This window comes from Grammomys surdaster, unplaced genomic scaffold, assembly GCF_004785775.1.
Source record: "Grammomys surdaster isolate TR1022 unplaced genomic scaffold, NIH_TR_1.0 66, whole genome shotgun sequence".
Lineage (NCBI taxonomy): Eukaryota > Metazoa > Chordata > Mammalia > Rodentia > Muridae > Grammomys > Grammomys surdaster.
The window spans coordinates 3,909,048-3,931,262 of NW_021604568.1; the positions used below are offsets into that span (position 1 = coordinate 3,909,048).

General features: G+C 37.0%; 1 protein-coding gene across 2 annotated transcripts in view; it reads right to left on the reverse strand.

The window, feature by feature from the left end:
- Positions 1-22,215, reverse strand: part of Chuk (component of inhibitor of nuclear factor kappa B kinase complex) — a 36,767-nt gene that overhangs the window by 11,546 nt on the left and 3,006 nt on the right. For both annotated transcript variants that reach the window (XM_028773707.1, XM_028773701.1), the window contains exons 2-14: positions 20,918-21,012; positions 18,832-18,946; positions 17,392-17,461; positions 15,421-15,509; positions 14,244-14,333; positions 13,999-14,123; positions 13,706-13,813; positions 13,036-13,171; positions 6,854-7,048; positions 5,099-5,201; positions 4,308-4,431; positions 3,840-3,991; positions 1,107-1,168 (exon numbers count right to left, since the gene is read on the reverse strand). In XM_028773707.1, coding sequence (XP_028629540.1) covers positions 1,107-1,168; positions 3,840-3,991; positions 4,308-4,431; positions 5,099-5,201; positions 6,854-7,048; positions 13,036-13,171; positions 13,706-13,813; positions 13,999-14,123; positions 14,244-14,333; positions 15,421-15,509; positions 17,392-17,461; positions 18,832-18,946; positions 20,918-21,012 — 1,464 coding nt within the window. The remainder of the gene's footprint in view (positions 1-1,106; positions 1,169-3,839; positions 3,992-4,307; positions 4,432-5,098; positions 5,202-6,853; positions 7,049-13,035; positions 13,172-13,705; positions 13,814-13,998; positions 14,124-14,243; positions 14,334-15,420; positions 15,510-17,391; positions 17,462-18,831; positions 18,947-20,917; positions 21,013-22,215) is intronic.

Here is a 22,215-nt window from a genome sequence, read left to right on the forward strand (position 1 = left end):
AGGACATAGTCAAACTACTAAGGATCATCCCCTTAAAGAAAACTGACTCTCCTTCCTCCAGCAGCCATAACTGTTAACAGCTCCTCAGCTATGGTGGGGGCTTTGTTATGCTTTTTACAATCTTTCATATAAAAGACACCTTATGCTTGGTGCAATGGTGTACATCTTTAATCCCAGCACTCAGGAGGCAGAGACAAGTGTATCTCTGTGAGTCAAAGCCAGCTTGGTCTACATGGTGAATTCCAGACTAGCTAGGGATATACAGTGAAACTGGTCTCAAAAAATGAATGAATGAGTGAATGAATGAATGAATGAATGAATGAATAAAAATAAAAACATTCCTACATCTTCCTTCTAACCACAGTCAACTACTACTAGCATTTGCTTTGGCCTCTGGAGAAGCAAAATAACAGAAGTGCCATTCACAAGACAAACTAAGTGGTCACGGAAACCACGGCCGTTTTTTACAATATCAGCTCCACAATACCAACTGCCCTATTCACATCCTCAGTGTTAAGTATGAGTTGGCACCAAGGAAAGTGACAGCACAAGATCATGGACATGCAGAAGAAAGGACCACACCACCTAGGGAATGAGCTACACCTCCCTCAAGAGGTATATGTTCTCTAAACCTATACAGTTTTGAGAATAAAACAGAGTATTATTGATAAATATGAGAAGACATCAGGTATAACTAGAACTGTCCCATTTAAACTAGATGTAAAGCCATCTTACTTAAACCAGTAAGAAAAACACTAATGATACATCTCATTACTGACTTCCACTTAATGTTCACAAGCCTATTAGAAAAGACTGTCACCCCTAATATGTATGTATGTATGTATGTATGTATGTATGTGTACACACACATACACATATATGCATATATATAATGGAAACCACAGTTTAAGGAAGCTAAAAAGTTTACCCAGTGCCTTTGGATTTTGTTTTATAGCCCATGATAACCTTCCTCTCTCTATTCAAAGCATATACAAGATATTTGTCTAAATTTCAGGAATAAAAAGATAAATAATTTTTATATGTCAAAATCAAAGATAATTTCTAATGGAGACATCAAACACACAGAATGAGTTCAATGATTTTACCTCAGAATAGTGAATAGCCTTTTCTTCCATTTCTTTCCATGCTTTCAGCATTTTTTCTGAAGCTAAAAAAAAAGAAAAAAGAAATGAAGAGAAAAAGAAAAAAAAAAATCAAGCCTAAATTGGCTTCCCCCTAAATAATTTATACCTTTAAATATTAGCCTGGCTACTTTCTTGCTGTACGTATCTTTCAAGGATACATAATGGGCTGGAAGTGTCTTTCCCAAAGAGGCATCCTATACTCCTAAGCCCAATACCTTAGAAGGTAACTTCCCTGGAAACAGGTCAATTTATAAAGTTAATCACCTATGTATGCACACTAGATTAAGCTAGGCCTTCCCACAGTGTGACTCTTCCAGTGTCCTTAGAGAGGACAGACTTGGGGAGGACGGGACACAGAAACACAAAGGAGAATGCTAGATGACAATTAAAGTGATAAGCCAAAGAACAGGAAGCACGCACAGCTGGTAATCCTAGGGTGTAGGAAGTTTCAAAGGAATCATGGCATTGCTAGCACCCTGATTTTTAGATTTTAGCCTTGAAATTCTGAGCTTTTACATGTATGTTGTTTTAAGCCACAGAGCTGTTATGGAAGTTGTAGAAGAATAGTATGTATTTTTCTCCTCCAAAAAAAAAAAAAATATATTTTTTTTTTTTTTTAAATTTATTTACTTTATGTATATGAATACATTGTAGCCATCTTCAGACACACCAGAAGAGGGCATCAGATCCCATTACAGATGGTTGTGAGCCACCATGTGGTTGCTGGGAATTGAACTCAGGACCTTTGGAAGGGCAGTCAGTGCTCTTAACCTCTGAGCCATCTCTCCAGCCCAAAAAAAACTTATCTTGAAGCAATACATAAACATGTTTCAGAAAAATTAAATGTTGGCTAGGAATGTAGCTTAGTAGAAGAGTAGCCTAGAGTACACAAGGCTTTGAGTTTGGCTGCACATGTTTTAACTCCAGATTGGGAGGCAGAAGCAGACAGATCTCTGGGAGTTTAAGGCTGGTCTGGTCTATGTAGTCAGTTCCAGGCCACCCAAGGCTACATAAAACCTTGTATCAAAAACAACATAAGAGTCTAGGTTCAATTCCAGTACTGTAAAAATAAATAAAAAGGTATTAAAAAGTATAAAAAGAAAACACTATCTATCCCCTCTACTTCAAGTGTTCTCACTAACATGATTGTTACAAGATATATTTTCTATTCTCTTACAAGTAAGGAAGACAATGGAATCTATGCATGCTTTCCCCCACAATTTAATTATCACTGTGGTGGTTTCATGAGACTGGCCCCCCTAGGCTCATATATTTGAATGTTTGGTTCCCAGTTGATCAACTGTTTCAAAGTAATTAGGAGGCATGACTTGTTGGAAGAATTGTCAGTAGAAGTGGACTTTGAGGTTTCAAAAGCCCATGCTAGTCTAGGCCCAATCTTGCTCTCCCTGCCTCCTGCCTATGGATCAAATAAGCACTCAGCTACTGATCTGGAGCCATGCCTGCCTGCCAGTCACCATGCTGGTCATGGACACACCCTCTGAAACTGTAAACAAGCACCCAATTAAATGCTTTCTTTTATAAGTTGCCTTGTTCACTACAAGAGAAAAGTAACATGACAGTCATTGTCAAATATTCTAGCACAACTAGATCTATTTCACTATGTTAACAGTTGTACAGTATGCCTATGACAAGTTAAAGATGCTTTAATGAAATAATTATGTTTTGTCACTCACAAGAATGCCTATAATATGCAAACACAGAAATGGCGCTGGAGGATAAATATATCCACTAACTGGACACTTCTAACCACTAACTGGGTATTTTGAGATATCCACATCTTTGTCAAATACAAATATAAACAGAACCTACTTCCGTAAAAAAGATGTTTCATGAAGTAAGTAAATTCAGTTTATTTGAATTTTAACTCTTTATAAATCCTTAACACATCTGAGGGAAGATAAGGTTGAGTCAGAAGACTGTGTTCAATAAGAAGACAGTAGCTAGAACTCCACAGCAGATGGATTAGAAAAAAACATGACCTTGGAAATTAATTGTATGTATGTATGTATGTATGTATGTACATACGTATGTACATATAAACAGAAAAACAAATTAATTTAAGATTCTCCTGGCTGTGTTATCCTATTTGAGCTGCTACACTGCTAAAACAAAACCAAATGTACTCTAGGTGGCAAATATTTCAGTGTTGGAACTTGAGACGATCTGGCTCATAGACGGCTGCCTTTGTGTTCTCTCATGGCAGAAAGGGAGAGGGAATCTCTCTCAGCCTTTTGTTAAAGGAAACGAGTCATCCACGAAGGTTCCTCTGTGACGTAATCATTCCCCAGAGTTCCTACCATTATCTTAAGATCTTGATTTCAGTACCCCAATTGGGGGAAGCACACATTTCAGTACAATATTTGCTTAGAAATAATCTTAGTGTAGACTCTGTTTGCCTTTTTAAATAAGACTTGAACTTCACAGTCTTAAGTCTCTTCTGTATTATTCATCTTCTCTAGAGTTAAGAAATTTTACTACAATTATGAAATAAGTTGCTCAATTAAGGGATTCAATGAGCTAACCCTCAAAACAGAAACAGTTTGATGACTTAAGTTATCCCTGTGTGTTGTTCTGATGTGAATTTAAATAACTGGCTATGTGTCAACAAGACAAAAGAGCAGATGGTTTTGAGACTAGACATTCCTTACAAATAGACTACAGCCAGACACTTACATATCCCATAAGTCATCTGCTCACTATATCTCTCCAAGTCGAGCTGAATGCTTTTGCGAAAAAACTCCAATTTAGCTTTGAGTTGCTGTGATGCTGAGATCAAAGTATTCTTCATTTTTGTCAAGTTAGCATTATATCTAAGAAGACTTAACCTAAGCCATAGCAAAACAAAACAAAATTAATATTCAGAAACATTGAATAACAATTTTCAAACATGTAGTATCCAACCTCCAAAACCTAGATATTCATTATCAATTCATGAGAAATAGCTGACCTATTTTCTGCCCGTGATGTCTATGATAAACAATCTTCTTCAACTGAGATCACTCAGCAATTACTACTTCCAATTTTTTAATATTCAATATTTTAGCCTTGTACAAAATCCTGCTCAATGAAACCTGGCAAGAATAATTCGTGAGTACACAATACACATGGCATTATGCTTAAAAAACCAAAAACCTCACTTACATTGCTGCTCTTTGTCCTTGAAAGAGCCTGCTGTAGTCTTCTTTTAGCCCAGATACATAGTGTACTGCTTCAGCCCATACTTTGCGCAGCTGTATAATTGGTAGCTGTATCTTGCTGTCTTGTACTGTAAGATGGTAGTAAGGGAGGTAAGCTATTTTCAAGGACACTGTATTTCATTCATTGTGAGTTCCTTTCTAAATATTAATCCCATAGACACTAAAATGAATCTACTGCCTGACTCTAACTCAAAGGACCATATGACTGACATAACTGCTTCTCTCAAGGAGCTTGAGATTTTTCTTGTACATTTTTATTTTAACCTTGTTTCTTTCCAGTCAAGAATATGCCCTTTCTCTCTACTAATCCTAATTCTTTACTTCTTTCAAGTTTTAAATCAAGTCCCATCTCCTCCACAGGCCACCAGGATTTTCTAATTCTGAAAAATAGCTATTATCTCCTGAACTGCCAGCTGAGCTTCATGAAATTTATAAAATAAGCTGTGTGTGTAAAGATTTGAACACATATAATGAAGGAACAATTATAGAGTAGGCTTAACTAATAGTGGTTTTCATTCTCTCTACAGAGCCCTAGCCCTAGGAAGGGAGGTCTTCTATATGAAGGAGCTATAGTGATTTAAATCTACCTTCACGCCTCCCAAACTACATTAAATCTACTTTTAACAACATATAAAAACCTCAGATACTGATACTAAACAAAAGCATGAAAAGATCATGTCGACTAATCATGTAATTTCAAGATTAAAGTTCAGCCACTAACTGGACTCTACTTACCAATATAATTTACACAATCAGATAAACTTCTGGATGCAAATGGTCCTTCATATACAGTCTTACTTTTATCAAACAAATAAACCATGTAACTATCACAGCCTCTCTGAAAAAGAAAGAAACCAAAATGTGAAGATTCTTGAAAACTCAAGATTTTATAAATCCTTAGGCACCAGACTTCCTTCTGTGAAATGTAATGAACCAAGTCAATGTGCATTCACATTCATACGTTATAGACTTAGGGCCCAAGGTTTACTCTAGGGGAAAAAAGATATATTGTCCAAAGTGAAAAATAATCACCAGACCCAAAAGAACAAATACAGAAGGTATGGAAGAGGGGGTAATGGAATTCATGTGAAGATGAAGCAGGACAGGGACTGCTTAGGGAGAAGAAGACCAGCAAAAGAAGGGCACGATGGATGAGGAGGTATATGAAAAATTATGATAAATAAATATACATTAAAATGCTTAACAAACACCATCATTTTGTTTGCTAAAAATTAATAAAAAATAGAAAATAATAAGTTCTTCTAGTTTTAGCAATTAAGAACCAAAACAACAACAACAACAACAAAGGTATGTATGCAAACAAACACAAAAGGCTATACCCATGGAATAAAACACTATGTAGTAATCAAAAAGAAAAGGTTAGGTGCCAGAGTAATCTTAGCACAGGACAGGGTGAGGAGGCCAGCCTGGGCTACATAGCAAGGCTTTTTCAAAAAGCCAAACAGGAATGGAATAAAATGCTTACACACACTATATGACTGATAAAGCTCAAAATACAATGCTAGTTGGGGAAACAGTTCTATCAGTACTGTTATATAAGCATAGAGACTCAAGTATGATCCCCAGAACCCATGGTTAACACCAGGTTAGCCTTATCAATAAGTTGCAGCCTATGAGAGAGCCTGATTGTTGTTGAGGAGTGGCACCGAGGTTGATCTTTGTCCTCCATAGGCACATATGTACATGTAGACACTCATAAATGTATATACCCACACACAGACATACCCAGACAGGCATGCAATCTACAGAGGCAGAAAGTAGGTCAATGGGATGGGTAGAATGGAAATCTAAGAGGTAATGGACATGAGGAGTAGAAATATTTTTATACTGATTTAAATTTATTTTTATAAAGTCTATGAGTTACAATTGAGATGGCTATATTATATGGCATGCAATATGTACATCTATAATATAAGAAGAAACAAAATACAAGTTACAAAAAACCTTTTTTGAAACACAGTTTCTCTCCACAGCTCTGGCTGGCTTTGAACCTACTAAGTAGACCAGACTGGCTTGGACTCACAGGGATCTACCTGGCAAAAGTGGAGAACCAAAGGTATGCACCACAACACCTAGCTGTATGTGTGTGCATCACATGTTTATCCACAGTTTCTATAGGACATAAGGATAACTACAGTCTATATAAAATATACAGTTATATATTTTAATGTAAGAAAAGGAAAAGAATTTGCAAGTTCCAACACACAGAAATGGAAATAGCCAAGGGAATGAAATTGTTTCTCTTAGAGTTTAGTCATTGCAGAGTATACACATATATTGAATAACTATAGCATAATCCATAAATAAATAGAAACACTAGTCAACTAAAAACAAAAAAAGCGCTGTGCGGGTAGCTCAGGCCTGTGATTTCAGTTTCATGAGGCAGGAAGATTGGAAGTTAGAGGTCATTCTGGACTATATAGCAAGACCTTGATCCCCAGCTCCCCCTACACACCCCAAGGAACTTACAACTCCATCCAGAACACATTGAGAGGCTGGTTTCCGAGGATCCAGAGAAATTCCTGTCTCTGACAGAAGTTCTTGAGAACCGGTATTTATTCCTGTTTCACGCTCAATTCGAGACTGTAGTGAATGAAGACTTTCATCACATGGTAACAGAAAAGAAATGATTTTTGCAGAAGTCATATTTAGGATGTGTACTATCTGCATAAATAAGAAAACATGTTTATTGACCATTTATCACATATCAATTCTGTGAAAGATATCGAAGGGTGAATCTAAGCACAGGAATTACTTTGGTACTAGATAAGGCTCACTCCTTCTCCAAAGCAATAAAACATTCTATACTTACAAAATGACACTTTACAAGAGCTAGGCTCAGATTTGTTTTTCTAAACAACAATATAAGGTTGTGGATTTGGTGTTACTTGTTTGACTGTTTGGTTGTTGTTGGTTTTTTTGGGTGTGTGTGTGTGCATTTTGGCTTATTGATTCAGGGTTTCTCCATGTAGTCCTGGTTGTCCTAGAACTTACTCTGTAAACCAGGCTGGCATCAAACTCAGAGAAATCCTCCTGCCTCTGCCTCCCTGTGCTGGGATCAAAGGCATGTACCACAATGCACAACCAAATATTAGTTTTACAAATAACATTTTGAAGTTCTAGGGACTCACAAAATAAAAAAATAGAAATTTTACTTTAAAAAACTTATTTCAAGAAACATTTCAAGAAACAGACCTAGAAGGAAATGCACCCTTTTATAAAGTATCTCATAAATGAAACAGACAGAGTAAAGAGCTCTCACTCAACAGCCCTGTACTTAGAGCCTCTGATCTCCCTTTTAGCATAGGAGTAAATCAGGCTTCTAAGAAGGTAAATAGTTTGTTAGCGATCACACAACTGATGAATGGTAGAGCTTAGATCTCAACTCTGCCTCCTGTTGCCTCAGAAACAATCATCTAATAGAAGAGATGGGTTTCTCTTTCCACAGGAACAGTAGTACTATTCTCCTAAAGCAACCAGACCCTGGGGTAATCTGCCTAAGGCCAGAGCTGGACAAGACAACAGTCTCACACTCACATAAAGGGACAGTGAGAGAAACAGATCAGAATTTTGAAATAATTAATGGTAATAGAAAAAAAGATATATTTGAAGAAACTACCTAAGAATGAAAAGGTATTTCAGCTAATGTCATCCCTGTTGTGTCCTGAGATCCTCTTGCTTCCCTGGTATCTGGGACTTTCTGGTGGCGACCCCCAGTTCCCCATCCCCCACTGCTACACACCTCTGTTCAATTTCCTGACCCTCTGTACTTCTCCTCCATCTCCTTCCACACTTAATCCTGCCCCCCCCCCCCGCCTTTTCCCGTCCCAAGTCCCTCCCATCCTCTATCTCCCATGATTATTTTGTTCCCTCTTCTAAGTAGGATTGAAGCATCCACACTTTGGTCTTCCTTCTTCTTGAGCTTCATATGGTCTGAGAGTTGTATTGTGGGTATTCCAAGTGTTTCTCCTAATAGCCACTCATCAGTAAGTACATACCATGTGTGTTCTTTTGTGACTGGGTTACCTCACTCAGGATGATGAAAAGGTAATATACTAGCAAAATAAAGGAAGGACTCAAGATATAGTTACATTAGGACCACAAAGGCGGTAAAAAAAAAAAATTAAAAAATTCTTTTTTATGCTAGGCATGGTAGCACACCCCTTTAATTCCAGCACACAGAAGGCAAAGGCAGACAGATGATCTGGAACTTGCAATGTAGATCTGCAGACCAGACTGACTTTGAACTCAAAGAGATCTGTCTGCCTCTGCCTTCTGGAGTTATAGGTGGTTTGTAAGGTCTCTGATGTGGATGCTGAGAAGAGATTTTTGGGTCCTCTGTAAGAGTAACACACATTCTTTAACAGCTGAGCTATCTCTCCAGCACCTGAAGCATAGACTATTTTAGAATCTCTAAAGTATTTTCTTAAAGAAAAATATTTCAACAACTATTTTATTGCTATGAAATCTGACAGCATATGCCTTCCTGGTATAGTATATCTAAAAATACCTTAGAAGAATGTCCAATCACACTAAGCTGCTTTGTAGCTCATGTTTCTGTATTTTTGTTCAGTGTATACCCTGCCTATAAATCTCTCTTCTCTTTCCATGTCTACTCTTCTCTTTCCTCTATTAATAAATCTACAAAATTTAGTCCTAGTTTCAGCCTAGGAAGTATGCCTAAAGCCTCCCAAATTCTATGAACAGTACTCCACAATTTCCTTACTCATCTAATGTAGCCATGGTTGGTCTGGAACTTGCTATGTAGACCTGCAGACCAGACTGACTTTGAACTCACAGAGATCTGTCTGCCTCTGTCAGCCTCCTGAGATTGATGCTTTGAGAAAGGTATCCATCAACTCAAAATAAAGAGAAGGTAAATATTTGCTAAGATTCACTGACAGGTAAATAGTGGTGCTGTAAATTGGAAGTTTATGAACCAAAAATAACATGAGATGGACTCCTTCTCCATACTCTACAGCAAGCAAAGGCTCACAGACTCCTTCAGAGAGGAAGGTGATGAGCACCAGGCACCACGAAGATGTTGCAGACATAGCAAAACACTCATATAAATGCAATAAGTAAGTCAACTGGATGTGGTGGTGGCTCACACCTTTAATCCTAGCACTCAGGAGGCAGAGGCAGGCAGATCTCTGTGACTTTGAGGCTAGCTTGCTCTACAAAGCAAATCCAGGACAGCCAGGGCTACAGAGAGAAACCCTCTCTCAAAAAACAAACAAACAGATCTAGAAAACAAAGACAAAAAATTAAATCTAAAAATAATGATTGTAAAAAGCAGGGTGGTGGGCTGGAGAGATGGCTCAGTGGTTAAGAGACTGCTCTTCCGGAGGTCCTGAGTTCAATTCCCAGCAACCACATGGTGGCTCACAACCATCTGTAATGAGATCTGATGCCCTCTTCTGGTGTGTCCGAAGACAGCTACAGTGTACTCACATACATAAAATAAATAAATCTTTAAAAAAAAAAAAAGCAGGGTAATGCGTTGATTAGTATAAGTTGGGAGGTAGGGAGGGATAGGTGTGTACAACTAAATATTTTTAAAGACAACGCAGAAAAAAAGAGGCTAACCAAGTTCTGCACTGCTTGCACACCAAGGGATGATTTTTCTTTGGTACAGTACAAGAAGCCAGGATCAAGCTAGGCATGGTGGTGCAGGCCTTTAATCACAGCACTAGGGAGGCAAAGGCAGGTGGCTTTCTTGAGCTCAGGCTATCCTGGGCTACAGTTAATTCCAGGACAGCCAGGCTATACAGAGTAATGATCTAGAAAAACAAAACCAGAAGGCAGATCTCTTCAGTTTCAGCTAAGAATAGTATCAACATGCTCTCAAAACCCTACTTTGAGTTGATGCCGAGACTGGACTTTACACATTTATGAGTTCTCAATCCGATTTTAAAGCCTGACCTTGGGTCTCAGCTCCTTACACTGTGGGTTATGACCCCATATATAGGAGCACATAACTGAATGTCCAGGTCACAAAGAATTTGGTGCCCTAAGTATGCGTTTCTGAATGCACAACTGTTATACAATCAAATGCATACCCCTTCACAGCATTCTCAGTGGTACCCATTAGTGTCACAGTGTGACATCACTGGAACCTTGCTTCTGAACATAAAAGCATGCAGTTTACAGTGTGACTGCCCTCCCTTGACATTAAGCCAATGACTGCTTCTTGGACTATCTGAGCTGAGAGCTTAGATGACTGCATACCATGGACTGCAGCATCTTTTACTGTACATATAACCTTTTGTTCTTATAAAAGCATAACGGTTTACTTAGAGAAAACAAAGATTTTTTTTAGTATTTTCCTACCATTATTCCTCATCTAGTAAGTATCAAATTATTATGGTTAGATTGTACTTACTATAGACTTGATTTTTAAAAAATTTTTAAAAAAATTATTAAATGAATTTTGGCTTGAGATCAGGACAGAACTTCCAATTTCTGCAATGTTCTTCAATATATGTCTGTCACTTTGTACTGAGTACTTATGTGAAGAGCGTTCTCAGCAATGACCATAATAAAAGCAAGGCATCAACCAACTCTAAAATTTGCTGATGATATATTCTATCCTGTAGTATCAAATACTCAGCCAAGACTCTTATGTAAAAATAAAGAACCACATCCATTTCATTAATATGTACATTTTTCACATTTAATAAAAGGTAAAATTATATATGCACATCAAAGAAACATTTTAAAATAAAATTCCTTATGAGTAAATGTCTGATTTCATGTGCTGTATATACCTATATTTTCTAGCCAGGGAAAAATTTCTCAGACAAAATGGAAAAAATGTTTAAGAAGTTCTGCTATATAGTCAGTAATAAATGATTGCAAATGAAGTTGTTTCCAGGCATATGGTAATAACAGAACTATCTATACCTCTCATTCACATCAGTAAGTATGTACTGAAAACTTGATACATGCCCTCTTGGTACTGAATGGTAGCATATACAACTATTAATAAAACAAATTAATCAGTAAATTATCACAAATATTTATTTATTGTATAAATATAATTTATTTTAATATATTTATATTTTGTTATAAATTTTATATACAGTATATAATATATTGTATAACAAATATAATGATTCATTCATATAGGTATATATTATACATATTTTATAAATCTAATTTATTTTATGTACTTATATATAAATGTATATTTCTATATAGAAATGTATATGTAATATATAAAATGTAATGTATAATACAGAAATTTGAAAATAAAAATAAATATATAAATAATAAAACAAAAATTAATAAAAAAGCATTGAGGAAGAAAATTTAAATAAAAAATTGCAGATAAAAGGTGAGAAATACTTAGAGAACATAGAAAATATTAAGTGACTAATTGTGTGACAGAGACCTCCTAAAGAAAAAGTAACTGAAGATATAGTAATCAACATAGGTGAAATGTGCAAAGTATAGATCATTCTGGGCAGAAGGATAGAATGTGTCAAAGCACAATATAGACAAAGGGTTTGATGTCATGAGCAGCAGTGGGTGACAAGATGGTCCTGACTGGGGAGGGAGAGGTTAAGAGATTCAGGTACGAGTCATGTGGTGGTTACAAGCAGATCAGTTTAAATGAAACTTGCAAAGCAAAAGGGAAATGTGTTAGTTTCTTGGACACAGAAATAAAAAGACTTTCTCAGAAGAGGCAGTTCATGTTGCACTGACTGTAAGTTGTATCGCAAGATACAGATGTGAGCCAAGTGGGAGCCTTCTCACCAAGCCACACCCAGTACAAGTAAATCTAAAGAAATGAAGCGGTAATGACACCAATCAACGTCCTAAGTGGAAATCCCAAAGACACCTGTGTAGAGGAAGTTTAATCCAGCAGCATTGCTTCTCTGGCAAGGGATCACATCCAAAGACCTTCTAGGTCTATGTGATCCAGTTGGAATGCAGACATGCTCTGGATTACAGTATGATCTGGCTGGAATACAGACATGCCCTTAGTACACACACCTTTAATCCTTAACAATGTAGGTAAAGTTAGTTCGTAGATGGAAGCAGTCATGTTGAAAAGTGACATCTAATATAGTGGCAGACAAAAGTAATAAATCAGAAAAAGATTTGACAGAATGAGACAGATACGATATGTCCAACTCTCACAAAAACAGACAGAAAAGAGAGGGAGAGAGAGAGAAAGTGGAGGAGGCAATTTTACTTGGGCAGTTTTATAAAGACAGGTTGCAGGTGAAGACAGAGTGAGAAGAATGAGAAGAAGCCAGAAGATTAAAATAGATTGCCAGAGCTAGTTTGAGGCCAAGCACTACAATTTAGTCAGAAGCAGAAAGAAACCAGTTTGAATTAGTCAGCTTGCAGAAGAGTTTGGGCCAGAACAGTTAAACAACCAGCAAGCCAGAGTTCAGAAAAAGATTCAAAGGGTGAGTTTTTCAGCAGTAGGCCTCCGAGACAACAATTATACCTGGTGAATAAAAGTTACTTTTACACAACTGAAAAACCCAGCTAAAGAAATAAATTATCTACTTTAAGGACACAATATTCATTTTTAAATGGACACCAGGAAAAGATAGCTAAAATAAAATTTATGTTCATTTTCAACTTGTTAAAGTCAATGCAGGTATTCTAAAATGCAGCCCATTAAAACTGACCTTTAAATTGAGAATGTGATCCATTAATACAAAACATCTTGGCTGCTTCAAAGTAACATCAATAGGTCCCCCTCTCTGCTGTGGGTCCCAATTCAGCATCAACTGTAGCCAGCTTTCCATTGGCTCTACTATTAAACTGAAAAATTAATAAAAACCAGATGAATATCATTCTGTTCCAATTAATCGGACTTAACTTTACAGGCTGTCCATTGCCTGGCCATGACTTATTAGTATCAGTTTATATCTTACTTTCAAATAATTCATGTAATGACAAGAAACAAAATTTCTTCCTTAAAAAACCAGCCACAATTCCTGCATCACTTCCTGACTGGCAAATCCAAAAATGAGTCCAACTTTTAATCTTCAGGGAAGCCATTTAATTCTTTATTCTGTGAGTTTTCTTAGCTTCAAAGTCAATCCGTTGATTGGCAGTAGTCTCAGTTCTACATCTGTATTATCCAACAGGATAATCACTAATCACAGTGCTATTTGTATTTACTACTTACTGAAAATTCAATTTCTCAGTCACACTAACTATTCTCCTCCACCAGCCAGGCATATACCTCATGTGACAGACAGACAATGCTTTCATCCTCATGAAAAGGTCTACTGGATAATGCTACATGAAACAGACAACTACTCTCAAAACTGTCTCATCTTCCACACTTACCTACAAAGGCTGTTTGGCTGAGGTAAATGGCTACTAAACCGAACTTCTCCGGTCATCTCTTCACATGCAAATATACACTTTGGATCTTTCTTCTTAATCTTCTCATGCCTATAAAACAAGATACATTAGTTGACAACCTGATTCTCACAAACACTCGCAAGGTTTCTCACCACATAATCTCATCCAATTCTGAGTTAAAAGATAATTTCATCATAATAGAAAGAAATATAAAAATAAACAACCAAAAAATTTCCATTACCATTAATTATGCCAAAGTTCTCATCATTTCTTACCAGGTAAATGGCTGCAGATGATGCAAAAAAGGCCTATATCCAGCAATACATTCAAACACCATGGTCCCAAAGCTCCAATAATCCACAGTGGCTGTGTACGGCTTATTTTCAAAGAGCTCTGGGGCCTTAAAATAGAAATTGCTTTAAGTGCCAACATTGTAAGAAAAGAGTTACTATTGTTTTGAACTACTTAAGAAATAACAAGGAGAATTTTAAAAAATCAAATAAAAGAAATACTGTCTCACCAAATACTGTAATGTTCCCACAAAAGATGTACAGAGACTTCCTTGATCAACATCTTTGGCATAACCCAAATCAATTATTTTATGTATTATCTGTGAATAAGATATACTATGAATTAAACTGTTGAAATATCTGTAAAAGGAAGGTAGGTTGGGGGTGTAGCTTAGTGACAGACTGCTCCCATTGCATGTATAAGGGTCTAAGCACAGCAAAAAAATAAAAAGGTGAACCACTGAGAGGGCTCGGCTGATAGAAGTGCCTGACATCAGGTCTGATGACCTGAGTTTGAACCCCAGGTTTCACCTGAGAGAAGAACTAGCTCCTGCAGGTCGTCCTGTTATGTGGATACAAGTTACAGCACATGCATGCACACAAAATAAATAAACATAATTTAAAAAAAGAAAGGTACCAATGTTTTTACAAACTGGAGAGAGGATGGTAAAGTACCTGAGCTCTGAAACAACACAAGTGCTAAGTCTGACAGCCTGGCCACTATTCAGACGTGTAATCTGTTGTTAATTTTTGAGACAGGGTCTCACAGTCTAACCCAAATTGGCATCAAACTTCCACCAACCCTCCTACCTCAGCCTCCCAAAGGCTGGTATCACAGACGTCAGGCAATATGCCTGGCTAATCATATAACCTTGATCAAATTATTTAACCTCTGTCAGTTTCCTATACAATTAGGTTAACATTCTTAGTCCAGAGATGAGCAAGACAAATGCTTTTCTAAGAAGCCACTGTTCCATAGAGAAGAAAAAAATGTAACCACAAAACTACAGTCAGGGGTTGGACAGTTGGCCAAGCAGTTATAAGCACCTGCTGCTCTTGTAGAGAACTTGAGTTCAATTCTAATCACTCTCACAATGGTCACAGCCATCTGTAATTCTAGGCCCATGGACTCTCATGCCCAAGAGGGCATGTGCCCTCCACTAGCACCATATGTAGTACACATACACATAAGATAATAATAACAAGAACAACAATAATGTATCTAGAACAACAGCAATAATAAATCTAGAATTAAAAAACTCTACAGTTTAATTCAGTGAAGACTGCAATAGAAAAATTATAAAGTACTATGCGTATATAATTAATAAGGGCACTAAAGTCTCTAAGGACGTAATGTATCAGGGAGACTACAACAATAAGCATGAACGCTCTTTAGGTTACACCTACCTTCCCACCAACATCTTGAAGAACTATATTTTCAGGTTTTAGATCTCGATGTATAATTTTGTTTTCATGCAAATATCGAATTCCAGATCCTAAATAAAATTTCAAGTGTATTGTGAAGTAACAGAAAACACTGTTTAAAAAATCATATCACATTTTGTTTTTATTGCTAGTGTTTTGAGACAGAATCTCATGTGCTCTGTCTGGCATGGAATCCCTATGTAGCCGAGGATTGCTTCTGATCCTAATCCTCTTGTTCTTCCTCCCAAGGGCTGGGCCTGCAGGATGTTCCAATGCACTCAGCTTTCTCTTAGACAGGGTCTCACTGCATAGCCATGGCTGGCCTGCTGGTCTTGATCTCACAGAGACCCTTCTTCCTCTGCCTCCCAGTGTTAGAATAAAAGGTGTGTGCCACCATGTCTAGCTACAGTCAGTTTTTAGCTCATATTTTGTAGTAGATCTACACTGATGCAAAAATTATGTCCAGAGCTATTATGGAGATAGTTCAGTGGATAAAAGCGAGTGCTGTGAAAGCCTGAGGACCTGAGTTCAAAACCCCGCCAACCACATAAAAAGTCAAGGATGACTTTGTATAACTAGTAACCCCAACAGAGTTAAAAGTGGAGAGAGGCAAATCTCAGGAGCTGGCTGGTCAGTCAGTCAGCTTAGTCAGAACATGGAGCTTCTAGTTCAGTAGGAGATCCTGTCTCAAAACAATCAAGTTAAAAAAAATGAGAACATTTGCCATCCTGCCCTTGCCTCCAGATGCATGCTCCTGTGAGTATGCACCAATAATCACTCCCATGTACCACACATATAACACCCTCATGTACCACACATACCACAACACCCCAGGTACTACACATACCATAATACTCCATGTATCACACATACCACAACACCCCAGGTACCACACATACCATAATACCCCATGTATCACACATACCACAATACCCCAGGTACCACACATACCACAATACCCCAGGTACCACACATACCACAATACCCCCCAGGTACCACACATACCATAATACCCCCACACCCTCCCACATTTATAAGATCTATCACAGCTGCATCATCATTAGAATAATTCAGATTTTCTTCATCAGAAGTTCAATAACAAGTAAACACTGAAAAATTATAATATATAATTTAATTTATATATTTAATTTATTGGAATCAATATTAAAAGCAAATGGAATGATTGATTTTTGAAAAAATACCTGTAATCCCTAAATCACATTCTTAAACTAGACTTCATTACCCATGACCCAGGAAAAGAAGCAACACCAAAACACATAGGGAAATTAATTCTTGGTTTTTGGGGTTTCTCTAAAGGTCTAAATGATAGTTATTTTAGGATTTTTTTTCAGTAGTACTTTCATCTCAAGAGAACTTGAAGACTTATTTCTCCAAAAGATGCAATTCTGGGGCTGGAGAGATGGCTCAGTGGTTAAGAGCACTGATTGCACTTCCAGAGGTTCTGAGTTCAAATCCCAGCAACCACATGGTGGCTCACAACCATCTGTAATGAGATCTGATGCCCTCTTCTGGCGTGTCTGAAGACAGCTACAGTGTATTCATATATAATAAATAAATAAATCTTAAAAAAAAAAAGATGCAATTCTTCTATAATCAAAACTACTACATCAGTATTGGGAAAGGTGTGAAAGGGATGAAATAGATGCTGATTCATACCATTTTTGTTATCATTGGAACATCTATTAGACAACAATACATAGCCAAAATCAAACAACAAACAAAACCCCTTCATATAGAAACAAATGCCAAAATGAACTAGTTTTCATTAGCATCATAAGAAATGGATATTTCTCATTTTTTTTAGAGATGTTAAAAATCCATGTGCTTTGTAAAGTGTAAAACAGTTCTCCTTCACTTCTAAGCAGCACACAGAAGTTTCTGTGGATCAAAGGGGCATTAAATCACAATGGTATTTTAATATTAGTTACATACCTATGTCACTCAGTAAAGAAAGTATCTGGCTTTCTTTAAGTCCACAACAATTTTCTGGTTTGTTGAGTAGCTAAAGAAAAAAGAAAAAAGAAGTCTACTACTGCTGAGTAGCAACAGCAAAATCATCAGTCACTATACTGCTAGAGAATATTCAAGTGAAAAAAGTCACACTAAAGAAATCAAAAGGACTGGGGCATATTGGTGCATGTCTATAAGGCCAGCACACGGGAAGATGAGGCAGGACCATGAGTTCAAGGCTAGCACGGGCTACACTGAAAGTCTGTTTCAAAAATTGTAACAATGACGGGAGATATAAGGGTAAAAAATAATCCGAAATCCATACTGAGGCTGAATAAACTTTATGAGAAGGCTCATAAGAAGTAAAGACAAGGGCAATAGCACTTAAATTGAAAATACTGACGAAGAGATACATTTAAAACTAAATAGAAAGAATGGTTATATTCTTTCTATTTAAATAGACAGAATAAATAAAGACAACTTTTTAATAAGTTCCACAAATGTTGATACTTTTATTTAAAATGACCAGCATGGAAATATCAGTTAAAAAACAAACAAACAACCACCTCCTAGGCTAAGCATGGTGGCACATGTCTTTAATCTCAGCATTCAGGCAGAGGTAGACAGATCTCAAGGCCAGCCTGGTCTACAAAGTGAGTTTTAGGCCAACCAGGGGGGCCATAGTTAAACCCTGTCTCAAAAAAAGCCAAAAACAAACAAATAAAAACATAAAACAAACAAACAAAAAACCATAAACAAACCTAGGATGTATATAGTGATTAGGATTTTTTTTTTGCCAACTTGGCACAAGGTAGAGGAAATCTCATCTGAGGCAATGCCTCTATCAGCCTGGCCAGTAGACAAGTCTGTGGGATAATTTCATGATTAGCAGTTGACACAGCAGGGCCCAGCCCACTGTGGAAAATGCCACCCCTAGGCAGGCTGCAGTCCTGGATTGTATAAGCAGGCAGACTGAACAAGCCTAAAGAACAAGCCAATAAGCAGTGTTCCTTCATGATTGCCACTTTAGTTCCTGTCTTGCTTTTCCTCAATGAACGACTGTGATCAGTACACATATAAACTTTTATTTTCCCAGGTTGCTTTTGTTTGTGGTCTTTATCACAGCAATAGAAAGCATTAAGACAAAGGTTAACAAATATTTTTCTGTAAAGAGTCAAATATTAAGTACTTCAAGCTATGAAAGTCATATATAATCTCTGTTCCACTACTCAAACCTAGAGCTGTTCATAAGCAGCCATAAACATGCGCAGTGTTGTGTTTCAATGAAAGTGTATTTACAGAACGGGTGGCAGGGTTACAGTTGTCTAGTCTATTCTTACTCTCGATGACCATATCACAGATGCTCAGAAACTGCTAATGTTTGTGATTTACTATCTCAGTATTTCAAAACATCCACACTACCTTCCGGAGGTCCCCACCAGAACAGTACTCCATTGCTAGAAGAGGCACATCATTAATTAAAAAATTCAACTCCTCAGGAACATCACAGGCCTTTACAACATTTGCATGGTTCAACCTAACAAGGAAAAAAACGTTACAATAAAAAAATGTTTTCCAATGAAGAAGGACTGAATTTGAAACTATTGAGATAAGATTGGTTTTATTTATAAAATTCTAAATTCTGATTGTACTGCAGTTAATCTTAGTTAAAAGGCTATTAATTTCTGAATTGCCTGATTAAAACAAACAAATTTATAAGGAAAATACCATTATTATTACTATTAAATTTCTGTGTGCCAAACAGTATGTTCTTTACAATATATCAACTCATTTATCTGTCACAATAATCTTAATACAAGTATAGTTGCTAACAGTATCATTCATAGCCGGGCAGTGATAGCATATGCCTTTAATCCCAGCACTTGGGAGGCAGAGGCAGGTGGATTTCTGAGTTCGAGGCCAGCCTGGTCTACAGAGTGAGTTCCAGGACGGCCAGGGCTACACAGAGAAACCCTGTCTCAAAAAAACAAAAACCAAACTGAACCAAACCAAACCAAACCAAAAAAACAAAACAGGATCATTCATGAGAAAACTGAAACACAAACTGGTTAAGTAACAAGTAGGTTGTCAATGAAGACTTAAATCTGACCCTGAGAAATACTAAAAATCTAATAAACAGATTTCCTTCCAGTTTTAAATTTAAATACAAATATGTTTGCTTCAATAATTATGAATCACATTATTTACTGACTTCAGTAGTTCTTAAATTTTTTTAATGCTAGAAAAAGGCATTGGATCCCCTGGAAATCGAGTTAGAGATAGCTACTGTGTGGGGACTAGAAACTGAAAATGAACCTGGGCCCTCTACAAGAGGAATAAGTGCTCTTAACTGTTTATCTCCTTCTTCAGCCTCATTTCTTCTTTGTTTGTTTGTTTGTTGGTTGGTTGGTTTTTAGCATAACAATCTTAATCTCTGTGGTCATCATCACAATGTAACAGACCCTAAAACAGTACAGAATCTCCTGTCTCAGGAACTAAAGAAACTAGTGCTGATTACAGGATCTGAGAATTTACATTATTAGGTTTTCCTGGTGGCTCTGCCACCTTGCCAAGCTTGAAAGTCAAAATAAAGTGAGCTGGACACAAAACTCAGTCAGAAAATGCTCACTTCAACTCCAGTACCAGCCTACCAGCCGTGTGACTGTTTCTTCCTTCTTATCTACAGAATAGGGCAATACACAAAACAGAGGTGTGCCGACAACTACAAGAATGATCCATCTGTAAAGCATATTACTTGTGGGGGCATACTATTAAAGCTAAAATATATCCACTGTCCCTTCAAAAGCTCAATTCTCTTCTCCTTAAGCACATATAATCTTCTTAGTGACTCATTTCTAACAGAATGCAGTAGGAAATGAAATCCGACTTCAAAGGCAACTTCTGAAGAGATGTCAGCTTTTTCCTTACCCTCCTCATTCAGAGCATTGTTCTGGGGAAGCCTGTCGTCATGCTGTTAAACCGTGTGCATTTCCTACAGAGAGGCGCCCTTACTGAAGAACTGTTGCCTCTGGCCAGCAGCCACATAAGTGAGCCTGGAAGTTAAAACTCTAGCCTTGGTCAAGCCAAGGTGATGTCTCAGGAGAAGCCCTAAGCTAGAACCACAGTTAACTCAGTCATAAACTACAGATACTAAATATTCAGAGTTTTGAGCTATAAAATTTTGGGATAACTATCTACAAAACTATGAATGTATTATTTAACAAAAGTTAAATACAAAAAGAAATTTTTATATACTAGTCACAAAGTTGCCCAATATTCAAAAGCAACATTTAAAGAGCCAGGTTGAGAGTGTTATCTAGCTAATGTAAACTATAACTTCCTTAGCTGTAGTGTGACAGACGGTCTAAAATAGAACACACATATTTAATGACAAAAATCACATTCCCAAAAAGGTATTGAGAAAAGTGGACCCCTGACCTCTTTCCCTGGCTACTGAAAATTGTCTGGGCTGCAGAGCTGAAGAGCCTAAGTCATAGCATACACTTACTTTTTCATGATCTGGATTTCATGGCACCATCGCTCTCTGTTTTTAGTACTTAGCTCTAATCGACAAGACTTAATTGCTATTTTGAGATCAAGTTCCTGTCAAAGTAGAAAATATAGACAAATTAGGTTCTTCTACAGGTTTACTTACAATCAAAAAAATGTCAACCCAGGGAAATAACACTCTTTTTAGCTTAACTTATTAAACATACTATTCATAGCTCTTTAGCCAATGTTAGTTACATGAACCATAATACTATTATACCAATGATTTGAAACTGACTGTCAAATACACCATAATATATAAGCAAAAACTGACTGAGGCAGATCCTACAACAAGTCTCTTCAGAGGATTAGATATACTACTTAATACTTTAGAATACTGTATCCAACATACTACTGTATCCAACATAATACTAGAAATATATCAAGATCTCCAACAAGTCCTTTTTCAAACTTAGTCAAAACAACAAACAAGGGACCTAAATTCCAGATAAACAATATGAAGAAGATAATTCAGGGCTCCCTAGCCTCAAAACAAAAGAAATACTTTTTATATGACCAGATCTACTGTATAACAAAACCAAACAAATCCCTCTAAAACTAGATCCCAATCTTTACATTTCAAATGACATGAAAATCATCCAAAGAACAGTACATCAGTTCACACATCTATAATACAAACTAAAGACCTCTTATCTGAGACTAGTAATGTCACTGATTCTAACTGAAAATTAAACTATCCTATGCACATCACAAGAAACAGCCAGACATCATATCCGGGCAACATCAACAATGCAGTCAGAAGAAAAAAGGCTATACTATGTTAAAAATTCCAAAGAGCGTCACGGATGTGACATCACTGACACAGCCAAAGGTGTGGTAAAAGCTGTGTGACTAGTGAGAAAGGACCAAGGACTGAGGAAAGGGGAAGCCGGGAGCAAGGCTTAGCTTAGGTGAAATTGTCTCAACTAGGAACCAGGAGGAGGAAGAAAGCCAAAAGGTAAAACTGTTTCTAGTGAAGAGCTGGGGCTAAGAGAGACTACAAGCTAGCTTTCCCACCAGGCTCACTCCTTTCAGTTTTGTTATAAGCAGACCAGACAGGTATCTGACAGTTACATCCTATATAGTGTTATCACAACAAAGACAATGAGCCCTAAATTCTGGTATGAATGAGGGAGAAAATTATCTATTTGATAGAGGTCCCAACCAACCACAAGAGATCCTTCAACTCCTTAGTTTATATTTCACCTACTCCAAGAAATTCAATCTTTTCACAGAGAATATTCTCTTGGGAAATTT